Genomic DNA, 22,019 nt, shown 5'->3' with positions numbered 1-22,019 from the left:
ATTTTAAAGTTAATAGAATCAGTCTTTATGTCTTTACCATATGCTTTAAAAACCCCTTTTCCATTTTAACCTCATTAGTACTTTCTAACTTGTTCTCCTAGAATGAGAGACTACAGGCATTGCTTGGAGACAACGAAAAGATGAACTTGTCAGATGTGGAACTTATCCCATTGCCTTTAGAACCCCAGGTGAAAATTAGAGGAATAATCCCAGAAACAGCTACATTATTTAAGGTAACCGTGGTGGATCTTCAGACACTACCTTTGAAAAAAGATACCTTTTATTTATCAGTGTGTTTTGTTTTAAGATCTTTTTGTATTATCAATAGACATTTTTATGTGGAATGTATAAAATATTTTTATATCTCTGGATTTTTTTAATCTTTAATTTTTGAGCTATTTATTAATCACCTGCTTTTTCTCATGTAAGCTTTTTTTTTTAAAAAAGTAAAAGTTAAATTGCAAACTTAGACATTATAAGTTCCTGTGGTTAGATATGAGTTCCAGTTAACCTATGACTTAAATTTTTTCTTGTATTTTCAAGTGTAGTAATTCTCTTTAGTCCTTAATAGCATGCCAGACTTTCTTTTGGCTGGCCACCACCTGGATAGTTAGAAAGAACTGGTAGCAGCTGCCTTCTCTAAGCAGGCCAAAGGGCTGAGCATCATTACTTGTGAAGAAGCATCATTATCTGCTGGGCATCATGTTGAAAGGTCTCTCTGAGGCATGATGTTTTAGGTCTTCTGATTCTAAGGGTAGAAGGGCATAAGTTGCATTGGGATATTACTTTGTATCAGATAAGAAAGGGCTCATAGATCAACAACTTGGGTATATGAAGAGGGGTGTGATTACAGTAAAAAATAGCTGATTTTTTTAAGGGTGTGTTTAAAGGCAGCCCATGGCAGCCCAGCTCACACAACTGCAACGTTAGTTTCATAAAGCAGTACTTAACCTTACTGCATATTACGGACTCTAATAGTTTCTATTCTTTTAAAAACTATTCTGTTGCATTAATTTTTAAATGTTGTTTGCAACCTATTTAATTGGTTTTAAAACTCATTATTGAATTATATCCTGAAATTTGAAAAATGCTGGTACAGGAGAGAAAATGCAAGTATTTCTTAGTTCATGCTAGAACTCCCAAATAAGACCTGCTTCTAATAATTCTCATTCCCTTAGGACTAATCAAAACCAGTGAATCAAAAAAGGAGTTTTATCATTTTTTTGCAAACAGGATGAAAAAGAATATCTAAGACAAAAAGCAGGAGTTGTAAGAGTGGAGCATAAGAATCTATCATTATTGTTTAGTGTATTCTGGATCCATTTTTCCCTTAATAATATAATTTTATAATTATGTCTTATATACACAAAGTAGATGGTCAATAAAATATCATGGGACATCATTTTAATCCTAATATTCAGTCCTGATTTTTTTCTTCCAGCCCTTATTAAGTATGTGGACATTCTTAAAAATTCTGAATTGCAGTTTACAATTAATGGTTCTAGGGCGTTTACCACATAACTCTAGCATTATAATTCTTAACCATTTTTGAGTCATGAATGCCTTTAAGAGTCCAATGAACGTGATGGATTGGATACTGTAGAATGTTACCCATATGCTTGTACATACACTGAAATGTCTGCACAGAGTTGTAGGGGAATCCATGAATTCCTGTTGTCTTTTTATGAACTCCTTAGAGCTGAAAAGGCTATGCACCTAGTTTTCAATATTTTTAAACAGTATTTTGTAGACCTTAGCTTAAGAATGAAAACTAGATCTCCATGGGGAGTGAACCCCTTAAGGCACTGGGATTAGTGCTTAGTTATCCTGAGGTTGTCAGCTGCTTGCATTAGATTTCAGATGAAATCTAAATTTCAGAATCAGATCCGAGTCTGAAAAGGGAAATTACAACAAAGAACCTCTTGCTTATCATTTATCTTTAGGAAGATCACTTCCAGTTCTTCTTGAGCTTTTGTAAGCTAGGGTACAAGGTAATTTATAAAATATATTTTTGCCTGAGGTGATAAAAGGATACTACAAATTTAAGATAATTTAAAGTTTGGAGTTTCAGTCCACTAGAGGTTGTAGGTTCTAAACATATATTCTTTGAAGCATTTTTGATGCCTTTTCCCCCAACATTTTATACAAAAGTTTTCAAACATGCAGCAAAGTTGAAAGACTTTCACAGTAAACAACTGTATACCCACTACTTCTATCCTGTTATTAACATTTTACTGTATTTGCTTTGTCACACGTCTGTTCATCCCTCTGTCTGATACTTTTTGTGCTATTGTTTCTCATGGCCTGTATAAATTAAGGTTATTATTATTTGTTTTCTTTATTAGACTCATTTCTTTTCTTTAGATTATTATAAATTTCCCCACATTTCCATCTTATATAATTTGAAAATAATATTTTTATTTCCAGAGTGCCCTTATGCCTGCACAGTTATTCTTTAAGACAGAAGATGGAGGCAAATACCCAGTTATATTTAAGCATGGGGATGATTTACGCCAAGATCAACTTATTCTCCAAATCATTTCACTCATGGACAAGGTGAACATAACCTTATGTTGGTAGGGAACATTTTTTCATTTTAGAAATCGATGATTTAGTGGATATGCTATACATGGACAGAATTGTTTGTAACATTCAGATGCAGTCCTAGAAAGCTGAACAATCTCCACTTGATCTTGAGCAAATTTAGTTGTTTTTGTACATTGCAGGATGGCTCTTGTGATTAGTATAAAATGAAACTGCATGTGTTCCTTTTTATAAAAACTTTTTTCCCAGTTAAGTTCTTTGAATGTTAAATTTAGTAATTTTCTTCCTCTTAGTCAATTAAATCTTCTTTTTTAAATCCTGTGTCTGTCCCTGGCTTATAAAGGAAAATATTTGTCCTCATTTCCTTTTTCTGAGTTCTAAAATACTTTGTGACCAGTAAGGCCTGCATAAATCCTTAGGAGGAACCCTTCTGTTCATCGAAAACTGACAGTGATTTAGAAAAAGATAAAAAGTTTGACATACCACCATGTAAAGTGTTTAATACATTTATTTTGATAATAAATAAAAGTTAAATTAACTAATTGATTTATTAAACCTTAATTTAGGTTTACCTTCTAAATCTCTGTGTATTAAACTGCTATAGTACTTGCGTGCAAAACTATTTTATAACATTCTTTTCATTTGGTTAATATAACTTTTGATCTTAAGCTGCTACGAAAAGAAAATCTGGATTTGAAGTTGACGCCCTATAAAGTATTAGCCACTAGTACAAAACATGGTAAGTTTATTTTATAACATGATATTTATTTCAGTGTCCAATGAATATACTTTTCCTTTTTTAATTGAAAATTGTTAAAAATGTTAGAGATTGAACTCATTTGTAACACTGAAGACCACTTGGGCCTTCCTGACTGCCGGCCTACCTTCCCTCTCTCCCTCCCTCCCTCCCTCCGTCCCTCCCTTTCTTCCTTCTGTCCTTCCTTCCTTTTATACCTCTTGGAATCATTAAACAACATATTTGGAAGAAAAATTAGCATCTTTCTGATATATTTCTTTGCATTCAAAACTTTCAGTAGCTACAAACTACAGTAGTTTTCTTCCATGGTGTTCTGTATCTGGAATCATTACTGAGCGTTACTAAAACCCAGAGAGGCTGTGCCCTGCTTATACAGGCCACGCAGCAGATGATGTTGCCTTATCCACTAATTTTTTTTTTAATATATGTCTAAGTCTTTTTGAGATTGAGTAACCTCTGGAAGTTTGGCAGAAGATTCCCTAGGAATGCTTGCCTAATGCCTATTGTAAATTTTATAATCTTGTTACTCTTAGAGCTTCTTACCCTTAGGTACCTTGAAGAAACAAGTACCTGTTTTATTTTAGGCTTTCTGCCCTTCTCCAGGCCACTCCCAAATCTTTTTGATGGTTTAATTCCTCTTCTCATTTTTCTCTCAGAATGATATTGTTAAAAGTGCAAACATTCTACCATCCTACATAGATTGATTTATTTAGCTTTCATTTGCTCTTGGGACAAAGACAAAAGCCTTAGCTTAGTTTACAAGTTCTTGCATGGTATGACATACTTCTGCACCTATCTCTGTCACCTCTTTTTTGCCACCCTCCCCCTTGCTTCTTAGGCTTTAGCCACACCAGCCACCTTCCATTTTCTCAAATGTACCATGCTCTTTTCAGTCTTATATGATCATTGTCTTTAATATCCTTTCCGCTTTACTAATCTTTATTATCCTTCAAAACATGGTTCAGATGTCAGATGTCCTCTGATCCCTGTTGTAATATAGGTCTCCCTATGCTATTCTCTTTCGTTCATAGTTTTTATCCCAATAAAACTTGCAAGCTTGTAAGATCTTTGAAAGGAGGGTCAAGGCTCTATTTTTGCTTACCTGGCCAAGTTCTTGCTACATAGTAGAAAAACTATAAACGTCTGTTAAGTGCATTAATGCAGACTGTTCAGTATTTATGATATAAGAATAAATGATACATTTCTTACTCTAAAGAAATATACAGTCTCCTAATTTGCATGTGAATAATTATAATGTAAGGCTTACCAAAACCAGATCATGGTTGTTTATGATCCTGAAATAGTTTCCATCATTCAACTTTGATTTTTTTTCACAGATTTGTAGTTTTATACTTCTTTTGTTGTCCCTAGACTTACCAGACTTACTTTTTCTCCTTGTTCTCCTGTATACTATCTTCTTTCCCTTCTTTTTGGTAGTTTAAGGGATTTATACTTCCCTCTCATATAATTTCCAGGGAATGGCAGAAGATGGAATATTACACAAAGAAAGCCAATGAATATACTATAATTTTAGGGTTAGGTGATTGATATTCCACAATTCCAGATTTCTTAAAATGATTTTAAACTCAGAATAATTATAATTGACATATGTTATAATACTATAGAAAGAAATTTTTATGCCAGATTTAAGAAGCCTAGCCTATTACTTTGTGTTCCTTGTGTATAATAATAGAAATTGGCCTAGAGAAGCATACAGATTGTCAGCTTAATTTTTTTTTAAAGTTTCCTTGTAGTTCCTATGATATAAATGCCAGTGTATACTAAATACAATGTTTATAGACCTCTTTAAGCTATTAGGTTTGTAGTGTATACATTTTCAAATGAAGACTATTCTTAGCAGAATCTTTATTTTTATTGCTTCACCAATAGCTATGCTTAATACAATGCATCTGTTTCTGTGTAGGCTTCATGCAGTTTATCCAGTCAGTTCCTGTTGCTGAAGTTCTTGATACAGAAGGAAGCATTCAGGTACAGTATCTATTTTAAAGATTTATAAATTTCATGAATATATTCTTATCATAAAAATTTCAATCTTTATAAAAAGTATATAAAGTTAGAAATGACAGTCTCTTTTTATCACCCGTCTTCCCTAAAGTTGTTTTCCTTTCCTGAGAAGTAAACAATGCTAACAGTTGGAAATGCTTCCATGGTTGATGTTCAGTTCCTTAAAATGGGCCTAACACATAATAGGAGATCAGGAATTAATTGGCAAACAAAGTTTAAATTTGTTAAAGTTCATGGTTGCATTATATTTCAAAGTATGGAAATATTATAATTTATTTAGCCATCAGTGAACATTATGATTACTTCCGATTTTTGTTGTTTGTCAGAACAGTGCTACAGTGATATTTTTGCTCGTACATGTTTGGCACAATTATTTTTATAAGACCCTTATCCCCACCTCCAAAGTCATTTCTCTCCTTTAATATGAGAAAAGCCAAGCTGTTTCTGGGACTAAGCCATGTATATCTTTGGATTTTTTTTTTACATTTTAAATATGTGAATTAGTGTTTAATGCAGAATTCTTATTATATCTTAATAGTTTATTTTGTTAATTTTTAAATATAATTTTTCTTTTTCCTAAGAAAAATGTATATAATTCACACAGAAAAATTGATATGCCTGAGATGAAAAATAATACAGTGAAAGGCTTGATAGAGGATATTTGCTATAGTGCGTTTTTGTGTTTCTCAGTTTAGAGTGTCTCGGTAATTCAGTATGGAGTTTAGATTTGCAAGAAAGCGTTACTCTGATTTGTTGGCAAAACAGGTGGTTGATTCTGTTGTTTGGTTTGGGGTACAGTCATGTTCAGTGGTTAAAAGCTCACGCTCAAAACATCAAACTGCGTGAGTTTGAAGTTTGGCTCTGCAGCTTTCTAGCTAGATTTTGAGTAACCTTGCAAGCAGGTTAGCCTTTAGCTGGTATTTGGCTTTCAGTGAGAACTTGGCTTTTAACTGATAAGGGTGGTTCACATACCTAGACTGTTTGTACAAATAATATGATTTATAGCAAACAACCTGCTTTCCTTCTAGAATTTTGGTAGTTACTGAACTAAATAGACTGTAGAGGGTGCCTGTATGACCAGCCCCCAGTAAGTATGCTCAGTGTATGCCTTCACAGAAGACAGCAAGGAGGATTGCACATGGAATTCACAGGCTTTGCCTGTGTGTTTTTCCCATGCTGATCCTGTTGTGTATACTTTTGCTGTAATACTCACTGCTTGTGGTACAACTGTAAGTTGAGTCTGTGACCTCACCTAACAAATCAAACCTGTCAGAGGTCTAGGGGACCCCCTAACATACCCTTCAAGTCTCAGTTTTTATATCTGTAAAATTTGGATAATGATGAAGAGTACCTAGCTCTAGAATTGTTCTGAAGATGACATGAAATGTATGCAGAGCTTCAACACAGGTTCTAACTGAAGTAATTGTTTAATAAAGTTATCAATTATTATGTTGCTGTGTGCAATTATGATTTTGTAAAATAAAGCCAATGACAGTTTGTGTCCTGATTCTTAGTTGCATGTGTGATCTATGTAAATAATTTTGCTGAGTCATAGCTTATCTCATCTTCAACTTTAGTAGATAATTAAAAATTGTTTTCCAAAATAATTGTTTTTGGAAACAACTGTTTCTCATTGCTACCCATCTTTGCCTAATCTTGGTATTGTCAAACTTCTAAATTTTGGTATTTATTATTATTTAGTTTGCATTTCCCTGATTACCTGAAAGATTGAGTATTTAAAAATATGTGTAGGCCATTTATGTCTTCTGTGACGTGCTTGTTCATATCTTTTGCCCATTTTCATGTTGGGTTGTTTGTCTTTTCCTTATTGATTTATAGGAGTTCTTTATATATTCTAGATATAGATTCTTTGTCAAACTTACAAAGTGTTCCAAAAAGCTTAAAACATAGGATAAACTTACTTTTTTAATAGTATGTTAGTTGTATTTTCAAATAATATACACTGTGTATTTTTCTTTAACATCTAGATGTAAGGGAATAGGTCCAGTTGGTAATCTGGGGAAAAAAAATAAATGCACAATTTTACCCAGTGTTTCCAAACTCTTTGGACCTCTAGTGTATTTATCGTGCCCCTATAATTCTTTGGTTCAGTCTGCATCTCTTATATTTATCTTTCAGTCACTTTCCTCTGAATCTGAAAATTCTTAGCATTGCATTCTAATTATTTTGAAAATTGGAATGTAACTTTATTGAGTTTGTTAATGGTAACAGTGTTTCAGTGGCCATACTTAAAAGGTAATTTTAAAAACTCATGTTCACTTTTAGGAGAATGTATGATACCCAAAAAACCCCTCATGTTTACATTCAGGAGAAAGGTGAAACAAACTGATAAATTAAGTATAGAGATATAGCAGTAAGTTTATTTAATGTTTTCCCTTGTGGTATAGAAGTAGCAGGCTTTTATTTATTTATTTGTTTGTTTGTTTGTCTTAGCCTATAAGCATAGTAATAAGACTGATTCCTGAGGAATATGCTTCCTAAAGTCCACATTTTATAATTACTGACTACTTTACACCAGACACCTCTTTGTCATTATTTACAATTTTTAAATGCCTAATTTGTTTAAGGATTGTATTGAATTTATAAACATGTAAATAATATCTTTTCAGAACTTTTTTAGAAAATATGCACCGAGTGAGAATGGGCCAAATGGGATCAGTGCTGAAGTTATGGATACTTATGTTAAAAGCTGTGGTAAGTTTTTCAACTTACTACTTTTCATTGATATGTGGGAATAAAGGAAAACAAGCTATCCTGATATTACCATACCCATACACATTTAGAACATGTTAGGATTTTTTCTAGTCCATTTGGGCTACAATAACAAAATACCAGAGACTGGGTGACTTACAAACAACAGAAATTTATTTCTCACAGTTGTACAGGCTGGAAGTCTGAGATAAGATGCCAGCCTGGTCAGGTGAGGGCCTTCTTTGGGTCAAAGACTTGTTATTGTATCTACACCTGGTGGGAGGGGCTAGGGAGCTCTGTGGGGTATCTTTTATAAGGGGCTAATCCCATTCGTGAGGGCTAAGCACCTCCCGAAGTTCCCACCTCCTAACACCACTACCTTGGGCATTAGGATTTCAGCATGTGAATTTTGAGGGGACACAAACATTCAAACCACAGCAGTTTTAAATGCTCTATAAGAAGATTAAAAGATACAAAATGTGAAAAAAGAGGTCATTAATGTTTTGACATAATAGTAGGAATAAGGTGTAAATTCTGTTTACTTTTTTATAGATGCATCTGGTTTTTTTTAACATCTTTATTAGAGTATAATTGATTTACAATGTTGTGTTAGTTTCTGCTGTATAACAAAGTGAATCAGCTATATGTATACATATATCCCCATATCCCCTCCCTCTTGCATCTCCCTCCCATCCTCCCTATCCCACCTCTCTAGGTGGTCACAAAGCACCAAGCTGATCTCCCTGTGCTATGTCGCTGCTTTCCACTAGCTATCTATTTTACATTTGAGAGTGTATATATGTTTAGAACACTCTCTCACTTCATCCCAGCTTACCCTTACCCTTCCCTGTCCTCAAGTCCATTCTCTACATCTGCGTCTTTCTTCCTGTCCTGCCCCTAGGTTCATCAGAACCGTTTTTTTTTTTTTTTCATTCCATATATGTGTGTTAGCATATGGTATTTGTTTTTCTCTTTCTGACTTACTTCACTCTGTATGACAGACTCTAGGTCCATCCACCTCACTACAAATAACTCAATTTCATTTCTTTTTATGGCTGAGTAATATTCCATTGTATATATGTGCCGCATCTTCTTTATCCATTCATCTGTCAATGGACACCTAGGTTGCTTCCATGTCCTGGATATTGTAAATAGTGCTACAATAAACATTGTGGTACAGGACTCTTTTTGAATGATGGTTTTCTCAGGGTGTATGCCCATAGTGGGATTGCTGGGTCGTATGGTAGTTCTATTTTTAGTTTTTTAAGGAACCTCCATACTGTTCTCCATAGTGGCTGTATCAATTTACATTCCCACCAACGGTGCAAGAGGGTTCCCTTTTCTCCACACCCTCTCCAGCATTTATTGTTTATAGATTTTTTGATGATGGCCATTCTGACTGGTGTGAGGTGATACCTCATTGTAGTTTTGATTTGCATTTCTCTAGTGATTAGTGATGTTGAGCATCCTTTCATGTTTGTTGGCAGTCTGTATATCTTCCTTGGAGAAATGTCTATTTAGATCTTCTGTCCATTTTTGGATTGGGTTGTTTGTTTTTTTGATATTGAGCTGCATGAGCTGCTTGTGTATTCTGGAGATTAATCCTTTGTCAGTTGCTTTGTTTGCAAATATTTTCTCCCATTCTGAAGGTTGTCTTTTTGTCTTGTTCATGGTTTCCTTTGCTTTGCAAAAGCTTTGAAGTTTCATTAGGTCCCATTTGTTTATTTTTGTTTTTATTTCCATTTCTCTAGGGGGTGGGTCAAAAAGGATCTTGCTGTGATTTATGACCAAGAGTGTTCTTCCTATGTTTTCATCTAAGAGTTTTATAGTGTCTGGCCTTACATTTAGGTCTTTAATCAATTTTGAGTTTATTTTTGTGTATGGTGTTAGGAAGTATTCTAGCTGTCCAGTTTTCCAGCACCACTTTTTTTTTTTTTTTTTTCACACACACACACTGTATTTTATTTTTACAAGAGATAAATAGACTGACACCAAGCATTGTACATGGATGACCACAACAAAAGCATCAATGATTGCAATTACCAAACATGAAACACACCCATACTATGTCATAATATTGACATTCAGTCCAGTAATCCTCCACTGTAACAGCTCCTTTACTTTGCAGTGAAAATTGATTTGTATATTCTTTGCCTCTGAGTCCTTGTGGGATTTTTTTTTTTTTTAAATTCAGACTGAAAGTCACAAAAATTATACTCATCCTCATCAGTTCACTCAGTCCCATGTAATTAATTGTTTTTTTTCATCTTGATCTTTTGTTAGCACTTTTATGAGTTCATTAGTGTTTCATCAGAGTTCTGAAAATGCTTATTCATTCAGTTCAGCAGTACAGTCAGTTACCAGAAACCTGTACTTGTCAGAGTCTTTTCCATGAATTTCTTGAAGATGAAACCCTTTTATAGGAACATATTTGCAAAATCATCAGAGTACACCCAGAACTGTCTGTAAATGACACAAGACTTAAAAATGACCACGGTAAAAGATTTGATGAAAGTTCATAATAATGCAGTTGACAAGAAAATTAGTTATTTCTGAGATATACATTTTAAAGTAATAACTAGGATTATGACTTATAACATTATACCAGAACATATAAGATTTTTAGAAATTTCATGTAATGTCTGAAACATTTATATTAACATATTTCCATACATATTTCCATACAAATACAAATATAAGATTTTTAGAAATTTCATGTAATGTCTGAAACATTTATATTAACATATTTCCATACATATTTCCATACAAATACAAATATAAGATTTTTAGAAATTTCATGTAATGTCTGAAACATTTATATTAACATATTTCCATACAAATAACCCAATGAAAGTTTAGAATTACTTGTTTTGTTTGTTTTTTTATACTGCAGGTTCTTATTAGGCATCAATTTTATACACATCAGTGTATACATGTCAATCCCAATCGCCCAATTCAGCACACCGCCATCCCCACCTCACCGCAGTTTTCCCCCCTTGGTGTCCATATGTCCATTCTCTACATCTGTGTCTCAACTTCTGCCCTGCAAACTGGCTCATCTGTACCATTTTTCTAGGTTCCACATACATGCATTAATATATGATATTTGTTTTTCTCTTTCTGACTTACTTCACTCTGTATGACAGTCTCTAGATCCATCCATGTCTCAACAAATGACTCAATTTCGTTCCTTTTTATGGCTGAGTAATATTCCATTGTATATATGTACCACATCTTCTTTATCCATTCGTCTGTTGATGGGCATTTAGGTTGCTTCCATGACCTGGCTATTGTAAATAGTGCTGCAATGAACATTCGGGTGCATGTGTCTTTTTGAATTACGGTTTTCTCTGGGTATATGCCCAGTAGTGGGATTGCTGGGTCATATGGTAACTCTATTTTTAGTTTTTTAAGGAACCTCCATATTGTTCTCCATAGTGGCTGTATCAATTTACATTCCCACCAACAGTGCAAGAGGGTTCCCTTTTCTCCACACCCTCTCCAGCATTTGTTGTTTGTAGATTTTCTGATGATGCCCATTCTAACAGGAGTGAGGTGATACCACATTGTAGTTTTGATTTGCATTTCTCTAATAATTAGTGATGTTGAGCATCTTTTCATGTGCTTCGTGGCCGTCTGTATGTCTTCTTTGGAGAAATGCCTATTTAGGTCTTCTGCCCATTTCTGGATTGGGGTGTTTGTTTCTTTGATATTGAGCTGAATGAGCTGTTTATATATTTTGGAGATTAATCCTTTGTCCGTTGATTCATTTGCAAATATTTTCTCCCATTCTGAGGGTTGTCTTTTTGTCTTGTTTATGGTTTCCTTTGCTGTGCAAAAGCTTTGAAGTTTCATTAGGTCCCACTTGTTTATTTTTGTTTTTATTTCCATTACTCTAGGAGGTGGATCAAAAAAGATTTTGCTGTGATTTATGTCAAAGAGTGTTCTTCCTATGTTTTCCTCTAAGAGTTTTATAGTGTCCAGTCTTATATTTAGGTCTCTAATCCATTTTGAGTTTATTTTTGTGTATGGTGTTAGGGAGTATTCTAATTTCATTCTTTTACATGTAGCTGTCCAGTTTTCCCAGCACCACTTATTGAAGAGACTGTCTTTTCTCCATTGTATATCTTTGCCTCCTTTGTCATAGATTAGTTGACCATAGGTGCGTGGGTTAATCTCTGGGCTTTCTATCTTGTTCCATTGATCTATGTTTCTGTTTTTGTGCCAGTACCATATTGTCTTGATTACTGTAGCTTTGTAGTATAGTCTGAAGTCAGGGAGTCTGATTCCTCCAGCTCCATTTTTTTGCCTCAAGACTGCTTTGGCTATTTGGGGTCTTTTGTGTCTCCATACAAATTTTAAGATGATTTGTTCTAGCTCCGTAAAAAATGCCATTGGTAATTTGATAGGGATTGCATTGAATCTGTAGATTGCTTTGGGTAGTATACTCATTTTCACAATGTTGATTCTTCCAATCCAAGAACATGGTATATCTCTCCATCTGTTGGTATCATCTTTAATTTCTTTCATCAGTGTCTTATAGTTTTCTGCATACAGGTCTTTTGTCTCCCTAGGTAGGTTTATCAGCACCACTTATTGAAGAGGCTATCTTTTCTCCATTGTATATTCTTACCTCCTTTATCAAAGATAAGGTGACCATATGTGTGTGGGTTTATCTCTGGGCTTTCTATCCTGCTCCATTGATCTATATTTCTGTTTTTGTGCCAGTACCATACTGTCTTGATTACTGTAGCTTTGTAGTATAGCCTGAAGTCATGGAGCCTGATTCCTGGGCTCTGTTTTTCTTCCTCTGGATTGCTTTGGCTATTCGGGATCTTCTGTGTTTCCATACAAATTGTGAATTTTTTTGTTCTAGTTCTGTGAAAAATGCCATTGGTAGTTTGATAGGGATTGCACTGAATCTGTGCATTGCTTTGGGTAGTATAGTCATTTTCACAATGTTGATTCTTCCAATCAAAGAACATGGTATATCTTTCCATCTATTTGTATCATCTTCAATTTCTTTCATCAGTGTCTTACAGTTTTCTGCATACAGGTCTTTTGCCTCCTTAGGTAGGTTTATTCCTAGGTATTTTATTCTTTTTGTTGCAATAGTAAATGGAAGTGTTTCCTTAATTTCTCTTTCAGATTTTTCATCATTAGTGTATAGGAATACAGGAGATTTCTGTGCATTAATTTTGTATCCTGCTACTTTACCAAATTCATTGATTAGCTCTAGTAGTTTTCTGGTAGCATCTTTAGGATTCTCTATGTATAGTATCATGCCATCTGCAAACAGTGACAGCTTTACTTCTTTTCTGATTTGGATTGCTTTTATTTCTTTTCTTCTCTGATTGCTGTGGCTAAAACTTCCAAAACTATGTTGAATATTAGTGGTAAGAGTGGGCATCCTTGTCTTGTTCCGGATTTTAGAGAAAATAGTTTCAGTTTTTCACCATTGAGAACCATGTTGGCTATGGGTTTGTTGTATATGGCCTTTATTACGTTGAGGTAAGTTCCCTCTATCCCTACTTTCTGGAGAGTTTTTAGCATGCGTGGGTGTTGAATTTTGTCAAAAGCTTTCTCTGCATCTATTGTGGTTATCATATGGTTTTTATCCTTCAGGTTGTTAATGTGGTGTATCACATTGATTTGCGTGTATTGAAGAATCCTTGCATTCCTGGGATAAATCCCACTTGATCATGGTGTATGATCCTTTTAATGTGCCTTTGGATTCTGTTTGCTAGTATTTTGTTGAAGATTTTTGCATCTATGGTCATCAGTGATATTGGTCTGTAGTTTTCTTTTTTTGTGACATCTTTGTCTGGTTTTGGTATCAGGGTTATGGTGGCCTTGTAGAATGAGTTTGGCAGTGTTCCTCCTTCTGCTATATTTTGGAAGGGTTTGAGAAGGATAGGTGTAGCTCTTCTCTAAGTGTTTGATAGAATTCGCCTGTGAAGTCACCCGGTCCTGGGCTTTTGTTTGTTGGAAGATTTTTAATCACAGTTTCAATTTCAGTGCTTGTTACTGGTCTGTTTATATTTTCTCTGTCCTCCTGGTTTTGTCTCGGGAGGTTGTGCTTTTCTAAGAATTTGCCCATTTCTTCCAGGTTGTCAATTTTATTGGCATATAGTTGCTTGTAGTAATGCCTCATGATTCTTTGTATTTCTGCAGGGTCAGTTGTTACTTCTCCTTTTTCATTTCTAATTCTGTTGATTTGAGTCTGCTCCCTTTTTTCTTGATGAGTCTGGCTAGTGGTTTATCCATAGATGCATCTTTGCAATCACTTAACTATTTTGTATTTATAAGTTATTTCTTCCTGGAAGCTATAATTTTTCCCTTGATTTTCCCTGAGTTTGATAAGCAATTAAGTAGACTGTGGGAAAAGTCTGTCAGGAATAATTATATTTTTGATAAATCTCTAGAGCTAAGATAACAGTGCTATGTTAGGAGGTGCCTCTCATGGTATTTTAGATTAGTACTTATGGTCCCTTTCTGGAAATAAGTAAGTAGTGGCATGCCATAGGGATTAATTCAAATATTTCAACCACTTATGCCTATTCTCATGAAGTTTATATTCTAGAGGATTATTTTTTATTTTCTTAAGAGTTTTTTTTTTTTTATAACTAGATTGTTTAAGGGAGGGTTAATAAAGGAGTTGACACTAGAGTTGAGCCCTGAATATTGACACTAGAATTGAGCCCTGAATAGTATATGGCATATATCATGTTATACCTGTTTTACATAAATATTATATTTATGTTTATGTCCATATTTCTACTTAAACAGTCAAGCTTGGGGAAGCAAGTAGAGGATTTTCTAGATATATAACAACTATATTTAAACTTTCCTATCATTTTATGGCTTATAAATTGCTCTCTTATACATGACATTTTTTTTATTTTTCACAATGCTCCCATGAGGTAGTATCCCAGATTATTTTGTACTACATAATTTATTCCCAAATTTATACTTGATACATTTTTGGCTGAGAAGTATAAAGAAAATATAATATTCCTGGGAACTTTTAAATTACTGAAATAAAATGTGTGTATGTATATTCATATTCCTTGTGGTTTTAATTCTTATTTTAACCTAAGGAACGTTACATGTGTTACATGTAACTGCTTACCCATAAAAATGATCACATACAGTGTATTTAGATTTTAAGACTAAAAAAAATTGAAGCATCTAAGAGAAAATGTTTCCCTTTATTAACTAACTCTGTATTTCTCTCTCCTTTCCTTCTTTCCCTTCCTGGTTTACTTCCTTTCCTCTTTCCTTTTTTCCCTTTTCTCTTCTATTCATTTTTTTCTCCATTAAGTCTGTGTTTTCTAAGATCTGAAAAATTAATGTACTTCTAAAGGCTTGATAGATCACTCACATGGCTCGCAGCTTATACTGTTTTTCAGCAAGGCTTGTCAATCAAGGCAACCGTACAAGGCTTCCCTACGGCTTGTGTTTCTCAGAGCTGGGTTTCAAGAGGAAGTATTCTAAGAGACAGGAAGTAGAAACTTTTGGTTTCTGAAGGCCTGGATTGGGAAGCTGGCAGTTTGTCACTTCTGTCATATTCTGTTGGTCAAAGGAGTCACAGAACCTGCCTGGATTCAAGGGGAAAGGATATAGTTCCCATCTTGAATGAAAAGCATGTTAAGGAATCTTTAATCTGCCACACCTGGTTTTCAGTATTTTATTACCTGAGATATTTTGTATGCCATCAAGCAATTACCTCGTGTCTTTTTACTTTCTGATAGTTACAGTAAATTTTTTTACCTTGTAAATCTATTTAATAAAGAAATGTTAACTTTTTCTACTTGAAGTATATATGCACACAACCTTATAAGTATTGACTAAAGTTTGAAAACCCTGCTCACTTAAAAAAAGTACTGGAACAATATTTTATAATATGTGCTAAATGTCATAGTATTGTGCCTTTTATGTAATGTTCCATTTTTTCCCATGAGCTAACGAAAATATGACTTTTTTTAATGTAAAAAAAAATAGCCATTTAAATTGTACCTGGACAGTTAACTTCAAATTAGATATTCTTCCTAATAAAAGCATTTCACATTTCTTCATATCCTGATAACTGATTTGATGGCAGGCCTTCTCGTCATCTTATTTTGAATACCCTTCTGTTTTCTATATGTATTGCTGTGTTACAAAATAATTTTTTGTGCTTCAGTGAGTTTGGTAGCATTCCAGGTAATGTTGCAAGTTGAAAGCCATTATTTGAATTTTTCATTAGAGGATTCAATGCTTAATAAGTTGCAACATTGTACTAGAATCTGATTGTTGGGCATTATCACATAGATGCATGTATTATAAGTTTCATTTTAAAAAGTAATGTTTTAGGTTTTTGGCAAAGTGTAAGAAAGACGAATGCGATTAGTTATGGTGACATTTTTTCCGGATTATGCAGGGTGTCAAATCTATATTATGCAAGTAAATGTGGGAACACTGATTATTCTCACACTCATATCTTTACTAGTAAAGAGAGATAGTATTGTTTAGTTGTCTATATTTCTCTGTATTTTGCTTTAAGTCAAAGTTGTTTTGTAAAACCAATTTCAAGATGTTTGTGTATCTCACATGAAGTCCAAATACTAATGAATAGCATCCTTTTGACAAGATTCTCTTGGACAGGTATAGTGTTTCCATTATAGTTAAAGAATAACTTCAGTTTTCCTGAAACTCTTCTGATCTACTCTGTGCCATCTCAAATCATTCTGAATATTGTTTATATCCTCAAAATTTCTGAGGATCATCCTACTCTTGCCTCACATACCTCTTTCAGGATGTAATCTTTTATGTTTTAAGTGTTGACATTTGAATTATTGAAACACCCCAAATTCTCACCTCCACCATTTATATATATGAAAGAGAGAAAGATCATATGCTGTCTCACTTGACTTAAAAAACATTTATTGAAATGATCATCCAACATATTTATGACCTTAACACACTGAGGCAGGGTAAAAAGGCTCTTTTTCATACATTTTCCACTTCCATTGGAAAATAATCCAGTAATAACAATGAAATATTACTGAGAAACCAAATTTGATGATAAAGAGTAGTTTATAAAAACATCTTGTTTTATCAGTAGAGACAGGCATAATTCATACATGTCTAGTTACATGAAAATTTTAGGTCAAAAATACTGTTGCTGTATATGTGAATCATTACTTTCATAGAGATAGCTAAACAACTTGAAACAAAGTAAATAGTGATAAAAATTAAACTAATTGTAATTTATAATTAATAAGAAGATAACTAGTACCATGTAACAACTCAGATGCACTGATAACACAATGATGTTCTTTGTGAAAATTGCAGGAGTTTCAGCTATCTTCATATGCATATTATCAGTAGGAGTTTTGTATCCTTGACAAGTGGCAACCAGATTTCTGAGTGAATCCCTTATTAGAGAACTCAGTGTGCTAAGTTCTAATGTGTTCTCAGTTCTCTTTACCAATATCAGATTTACTATCCTTCAGTTAAGTCACTTACTAGTTTTTCAGTGGAGAGCCTTTAGTCATTTGTGGAACTGCATATTTTGCAGCAGTTTTAGAGCAATGCTACTGCAAGTATAATCCAACAGCATTAGCTTCACCTGGGCACTTGTTTGTATTACAGACTCTCAGGCCTTTCCCCTGCTGTTTGGATCAGAATCTGCATACAGGATTCCCAGGGGATTCTTAGGTGCATTAGAACACTAGAGAGGGCTTTTCAAACTTTGATATATATAACAATCACTCTCTGGACACTGCCCCTGGAGACTCTGATGCAATAGGAATGAAGTAAGGCTTAAGAGTTTGCATTTTTAACAAGATTCTAGGTGGTAGTGAAACTGCCAGTCTGTGTATCACATTTTGAGTAGCAATGCCCTAGATCAAATGTCAGTCAATTTTTCCCTAAAGCCTTTCAGATAGTAAATATATTTATACTTTTCAGGCCAGGTGGTCTCTGTTGCAACCATTCAACCAGGCCATTATAGTGCTTAAGAAATATTGAAATAAATGGGCGTGGCTCTGTTCCAATAAAGTTTCTTTATAAAATATAAAAACAGAGGGGGACCAGTTTGGGCCATCAAGCTGTATTTGCTCATCCTTTATATAAATGACCCTCAAGTCCCCCAGTGGCCCAACTACCAGTTTCATTCAGCATCAGTTAACATAATCTAACTATAGTGGTTTACACACGTAACAGTTACTTTCTTTTTTGTAAGAAGCCCAGATGTAAGCCATTACTGTTGTTGTTTTAACTCTTTAGGGATGTTAGTGTCAACCAAGGTCTCTGATTCCCTTGGTCAGCTCCCTCTATAAAAATGCTCACCACAAAACTACATTTGCCTACGTCTTACTGGACAGGCCTAACTTCAAGTGAGGCTGGGAAATGTAGTCTTTTATGTAGGTACAGTCTTGCCCCAGAAATCTTAGTTTGGTCTTGTTTTAAGGAAGAAGTGTACATAGGATATTGCGTTGTTGGAAAACTAGTAGTCCTCGTCGCACTACAGACTATATTTTGAGAATAACTGATTTGTTTAGTCAACTGTAACTGATTTGTTACAGTTAAGTGAAAATTATTAGTAGACCAGTAATATGATTAGAAGCATTTTTTTGAATGATAGTATGCTATCTTTCATTCATTCTCTACATATGGATATATTTTGAAATATATATAATATATCATTTTATCTAGAATTAGGGTATGGTGAGTTATTCTAAACAAATATACTTGAGCTTAAATATCTTGTTGAATGTTACATCCATCAAAATAGCCACTTTGGGAAGGAGGAATTACACAGAGTACAGTGCAAAAGTGGCATAAGCAATGATGTTAGAGTCTAACTTAGTTTTAAACCCCAGCCCAGTGACCTTGGACAATCCTGTTAACTTCTGGAGCCTTAGGTTTTTTCATTTGAAGGATGGTGATAATACTTAACTGACATCATTAAAAGCGTTAGACATGATGAATGTAGTGTGCCTAGCTAAGAACCTAGCCTTCAATAAATTGTAACTGTGTTTATAATTGTAATTGAAGATTAATCTGATGATGGATGTCATTGCTTAAGTCACTTTTGGACTTCCAGAATGGCCTTCAGAACCTGAATTAAATGAACTTTAGTATTAATCGAATTTAGACAGGATTAATTTGGTCATTAACAGGTGGTCCGATCTTTTTTCTACATAGTGTCTGAAATAAACATGTGTTTGTAAATACTGGCATAGTCATATGTGTGTTTGCAAGTTGCATTTGTTCTTAAGTTACTAATGCGAGAAACAGAACAGAAAAAAAACAGCTTCAAACAAGTGTTATTTGCTTAAATTTTTGGAGCACTTTCATCGTGCGCCAGGTTTCCAGACTTTAGAAGAGAAAGAAAAACAGAATAGGTAGAGACAGTGACTCTGCCCCTGGTCCTGCTCATGTAATTTGTCTTAATTTAGAGGATTATGCTGTGAACTTCATACATGCCTTTACCACTCACGTGAATTCATTTGTTTTTCTATCTGCTGGCACTTCGAGACTGTTTCTCTAAAGATTTTTTTTTTTAATTCTGCACTTACTTTTGTTATAGTATAGATAAGATGGTTGTGGGATGGTTGACTTCATTATCTGTGTTTCTGCAGACACATTTTTTTCACAGTCATTCTTAACATATATCTAATTTGAAATGAAAAACGATAGACACATGTTATAATTAAGGTTTCTGAAACCTCATTTAACTTTTGATTAAAGTGACTTTTATAATTTGACAGAATTTTACAGGATATTTTTTCTGTTGCAAATAATAATTTGAGTTTCAAGTGATAACCTCTTCATAGAGTCAAAGATTACACATTTAATTTGAGAATTTAGGTGAGAAGTCAGAAAGAGTAGTAATCAATTTGAAATTAAAATAGCACAAACTGCTGTTGTATTCAGTTGTATTTATTACCTGGTTTGCATGTGTTTTTCACAATTCTTTTGTCTTTTGTTTTTGAACTGTTATTGCAGCTGGATATTGCGTGATTACATATATTCTTGGAGTTGGAGACAGGCACCTGGATAACCTTTTGCTGACAAAAACAGGTAACAAATAATGGCTAGTAGCAGATATACATTTTATATGCCAGTGATTTTTGCCCTGGAATCTACTTCGTAAGAAAATAAATTGCATAAGTGAATTTAAATTGAAGTCCCTTTATATGGTACCTTGGAAGGACATGTAAGGGAATCTCCCATCCCTTATAAGAACTGCTTTAGTAGAAATCCTACAGATGGTCATCTAGTCCTTATTTCTTGAAATGCCTCCTTTAGTGGGAAGCCCATAATGTTTGCAAGCAGTCCAATCTCTTACTGTACAGCTCTAGTTAGAATGTTTAAATGTTCTTTCTCTTATCAAACAACACTGAACTCACATTAACTTCTATCTTTAATTCTTTACCTTTTCCCCTTGGAGTTATGTGGAATAATCATTCTCATCCTCCTTCTTCCTAATAACTCCTTGGCCCCATGGCTTTAAACACCCTCTCTGTGCAACTTCCAAACTTACTCTATTTCAGTCCATTTCATTAGCTGTTTACTTGAAATCCTAAATATACAGCTAGTCATAAAAGTTGTTTTCTTCCTCCGCTACCTGCCTGATAAGCTGCTCCTCACTTGGTTTCCCCATCTTAATAAATAGTAACATCACCTACTCAGTTGTTTACGCCCCAGACTTGGGAGTCATTTTTAATTGCACTATTGACTTCATCTTACATATCGAATCTATTATCAAATTGTATCTACTGCTCACCAAAATAAATCATAAAGTTACCCCCTCTTCATTTCTACTGCTTTGATCCCATTTGAAACCACCAATATCTTTTGCCCAAACTGTATGATTAAAATCTGAACTCTTTACTGTAGCCATTGTGGCTTGCCTACACTAACAGGTTTGAATGTCTGAATGTAAAATCACTCCTGTCTTGGGCAAGTGTCCTTGTTGTTTCTTCTTCCTGGGAAGCTCTTCTCTCAGATCTTTCAAGACTTTGGTTAGTAAGTCTAAGATTGAATGGCATCTTTTTAGAGTAGTCTTTTCTAACTCTCCAGTCAAATAATATTTATATACCTGCCACCCCACTCCTCTCCATTACTCTCTATTTATTATTCTGTTTTGTTTTCTTTATAGCACTTATCACTAGCTGAAGGTATCTTTTTTTAATATAATTCAACAAATATTTATTGAGCACCTACTATATTTTAGGTATTGTTCTAGGTGCTAGGGATACCAAAATAAACAGGACAGCAATCCTAGCCCTCATGGAGCTTGTTGACTTCTTAATCATCACCCTCTGCCATTCCGGATGTAGGTTCCATGAGCGCAGGGACCTTGTCCATGCACTTTGCCACCGTGCCTCCAGAGCCTTGAACAATGCCTAGCTAAAATGTTTGATAAATCATTGTTGAATTAATGAATAAATATTTCTGTTCTTCTATGTAGCCTTTTCTTCCATATGCCAAATAATCCAAGTTTCTTCAGCCCTTCAAAAAATAGATTTTAAAGTACCCTTAAAATAGTCTCTCAGGTAAGGACATTATGTAGTTTGTTAGTATTCCTCCAAATTTTGATACCAAAAATTTAACATAATATATTGAGTGTAGCCTGACTAATTATTAATATAGTAACCATGTTAATTCATGTAGTCTGGAATTTCATATATTCAGTTTTAAATTATTGGTGTGAAAAATAATCTGGTAAAATTTGCATGTGGGAACCATGTCTGTATCTACGCCAGGCAGTCCCTTTAATTACCAAAGCCTGAAGCAGTATAATCAGATTGCATTGGAGGTTCTTGCCAAATTTACTAATTTAGCAAAGGATATTTATAAAACGTTATGCTGTGTTTGGAAAAAATTATAATTTGGAAAAAGTTTTCCTGTGTTGTTTTCTTAGCTCTCTTTTTCAGTTGAATCTTTTAACCACAAGAATCAAACTACCAAAATAATTCCATTTGTT

At 34.2% G+C, this 22,019-nt stretch overlaps 1 protein-coding gene across 8 annotated transcripts in view; it reads left to right on the top strand.

Moving 5' to 3' along the window:
* The window catches only part of PIK3C3 (phosphatidylinositol 3-kinase catalytic subunit type 3), a 161,681-nt gene that overhangs the window by 104,243 nt on the left and 35,419 nt on the right, over positions 1 to 22,019 (top strand). For all 8 annotated transcript variants that reach the window (XR_014251495.1, XM_082416000.1, XM_082416003.1 and 5 more), the window contains exons 16-21: positions 102 to 233; positions 2,428 to 2,556; positions 3,214 to 3,283; positions 5,226 to 5,290; positions 7,957 to 8,041; positions 20,036 to 20,110. Coding sequence is in view for 7 of the 8 variants with exons in the window: in XM_082416000.1 (XP_082272126.1) it covers positions 102 to 233; positions 2,428 to 2,556; positions 3,214 to 3,283; positions 5,226 to 5,290; positions 7,957 to 8,041; positions 20,036 to 20,110 (556 nt within the window). In the remaining variant the exon portion in view is untranslated. The remainder of the gene's footprint in view (positions 1 to 101; positions 234 to 2,427; positions 2,557 to 3,213; positions 3,284 to 5,225; positions 5,291 to 7,956; positions 8,042 to 20,035; positions 20,111 to 22,019) is intronic.

This window comes from Balaenoptera physalus (genome assembly GCF_965194825.1).
Source record: "Balaenoptera physalus genome assembly, chromosome: 12".
Classification (NCBI taxonomy): Eukaryota; Metazoa; Chordata; class Mammalia; order Artiodactyla; family Balaenopteridae; genus Balaenoptera; species Balaenoptera physalus.
The sequence above is the reverse complement of the archived record's forward strand: the minus strand, read 5'-3'. Positions and strand labels throughout refer to the sequence as shown.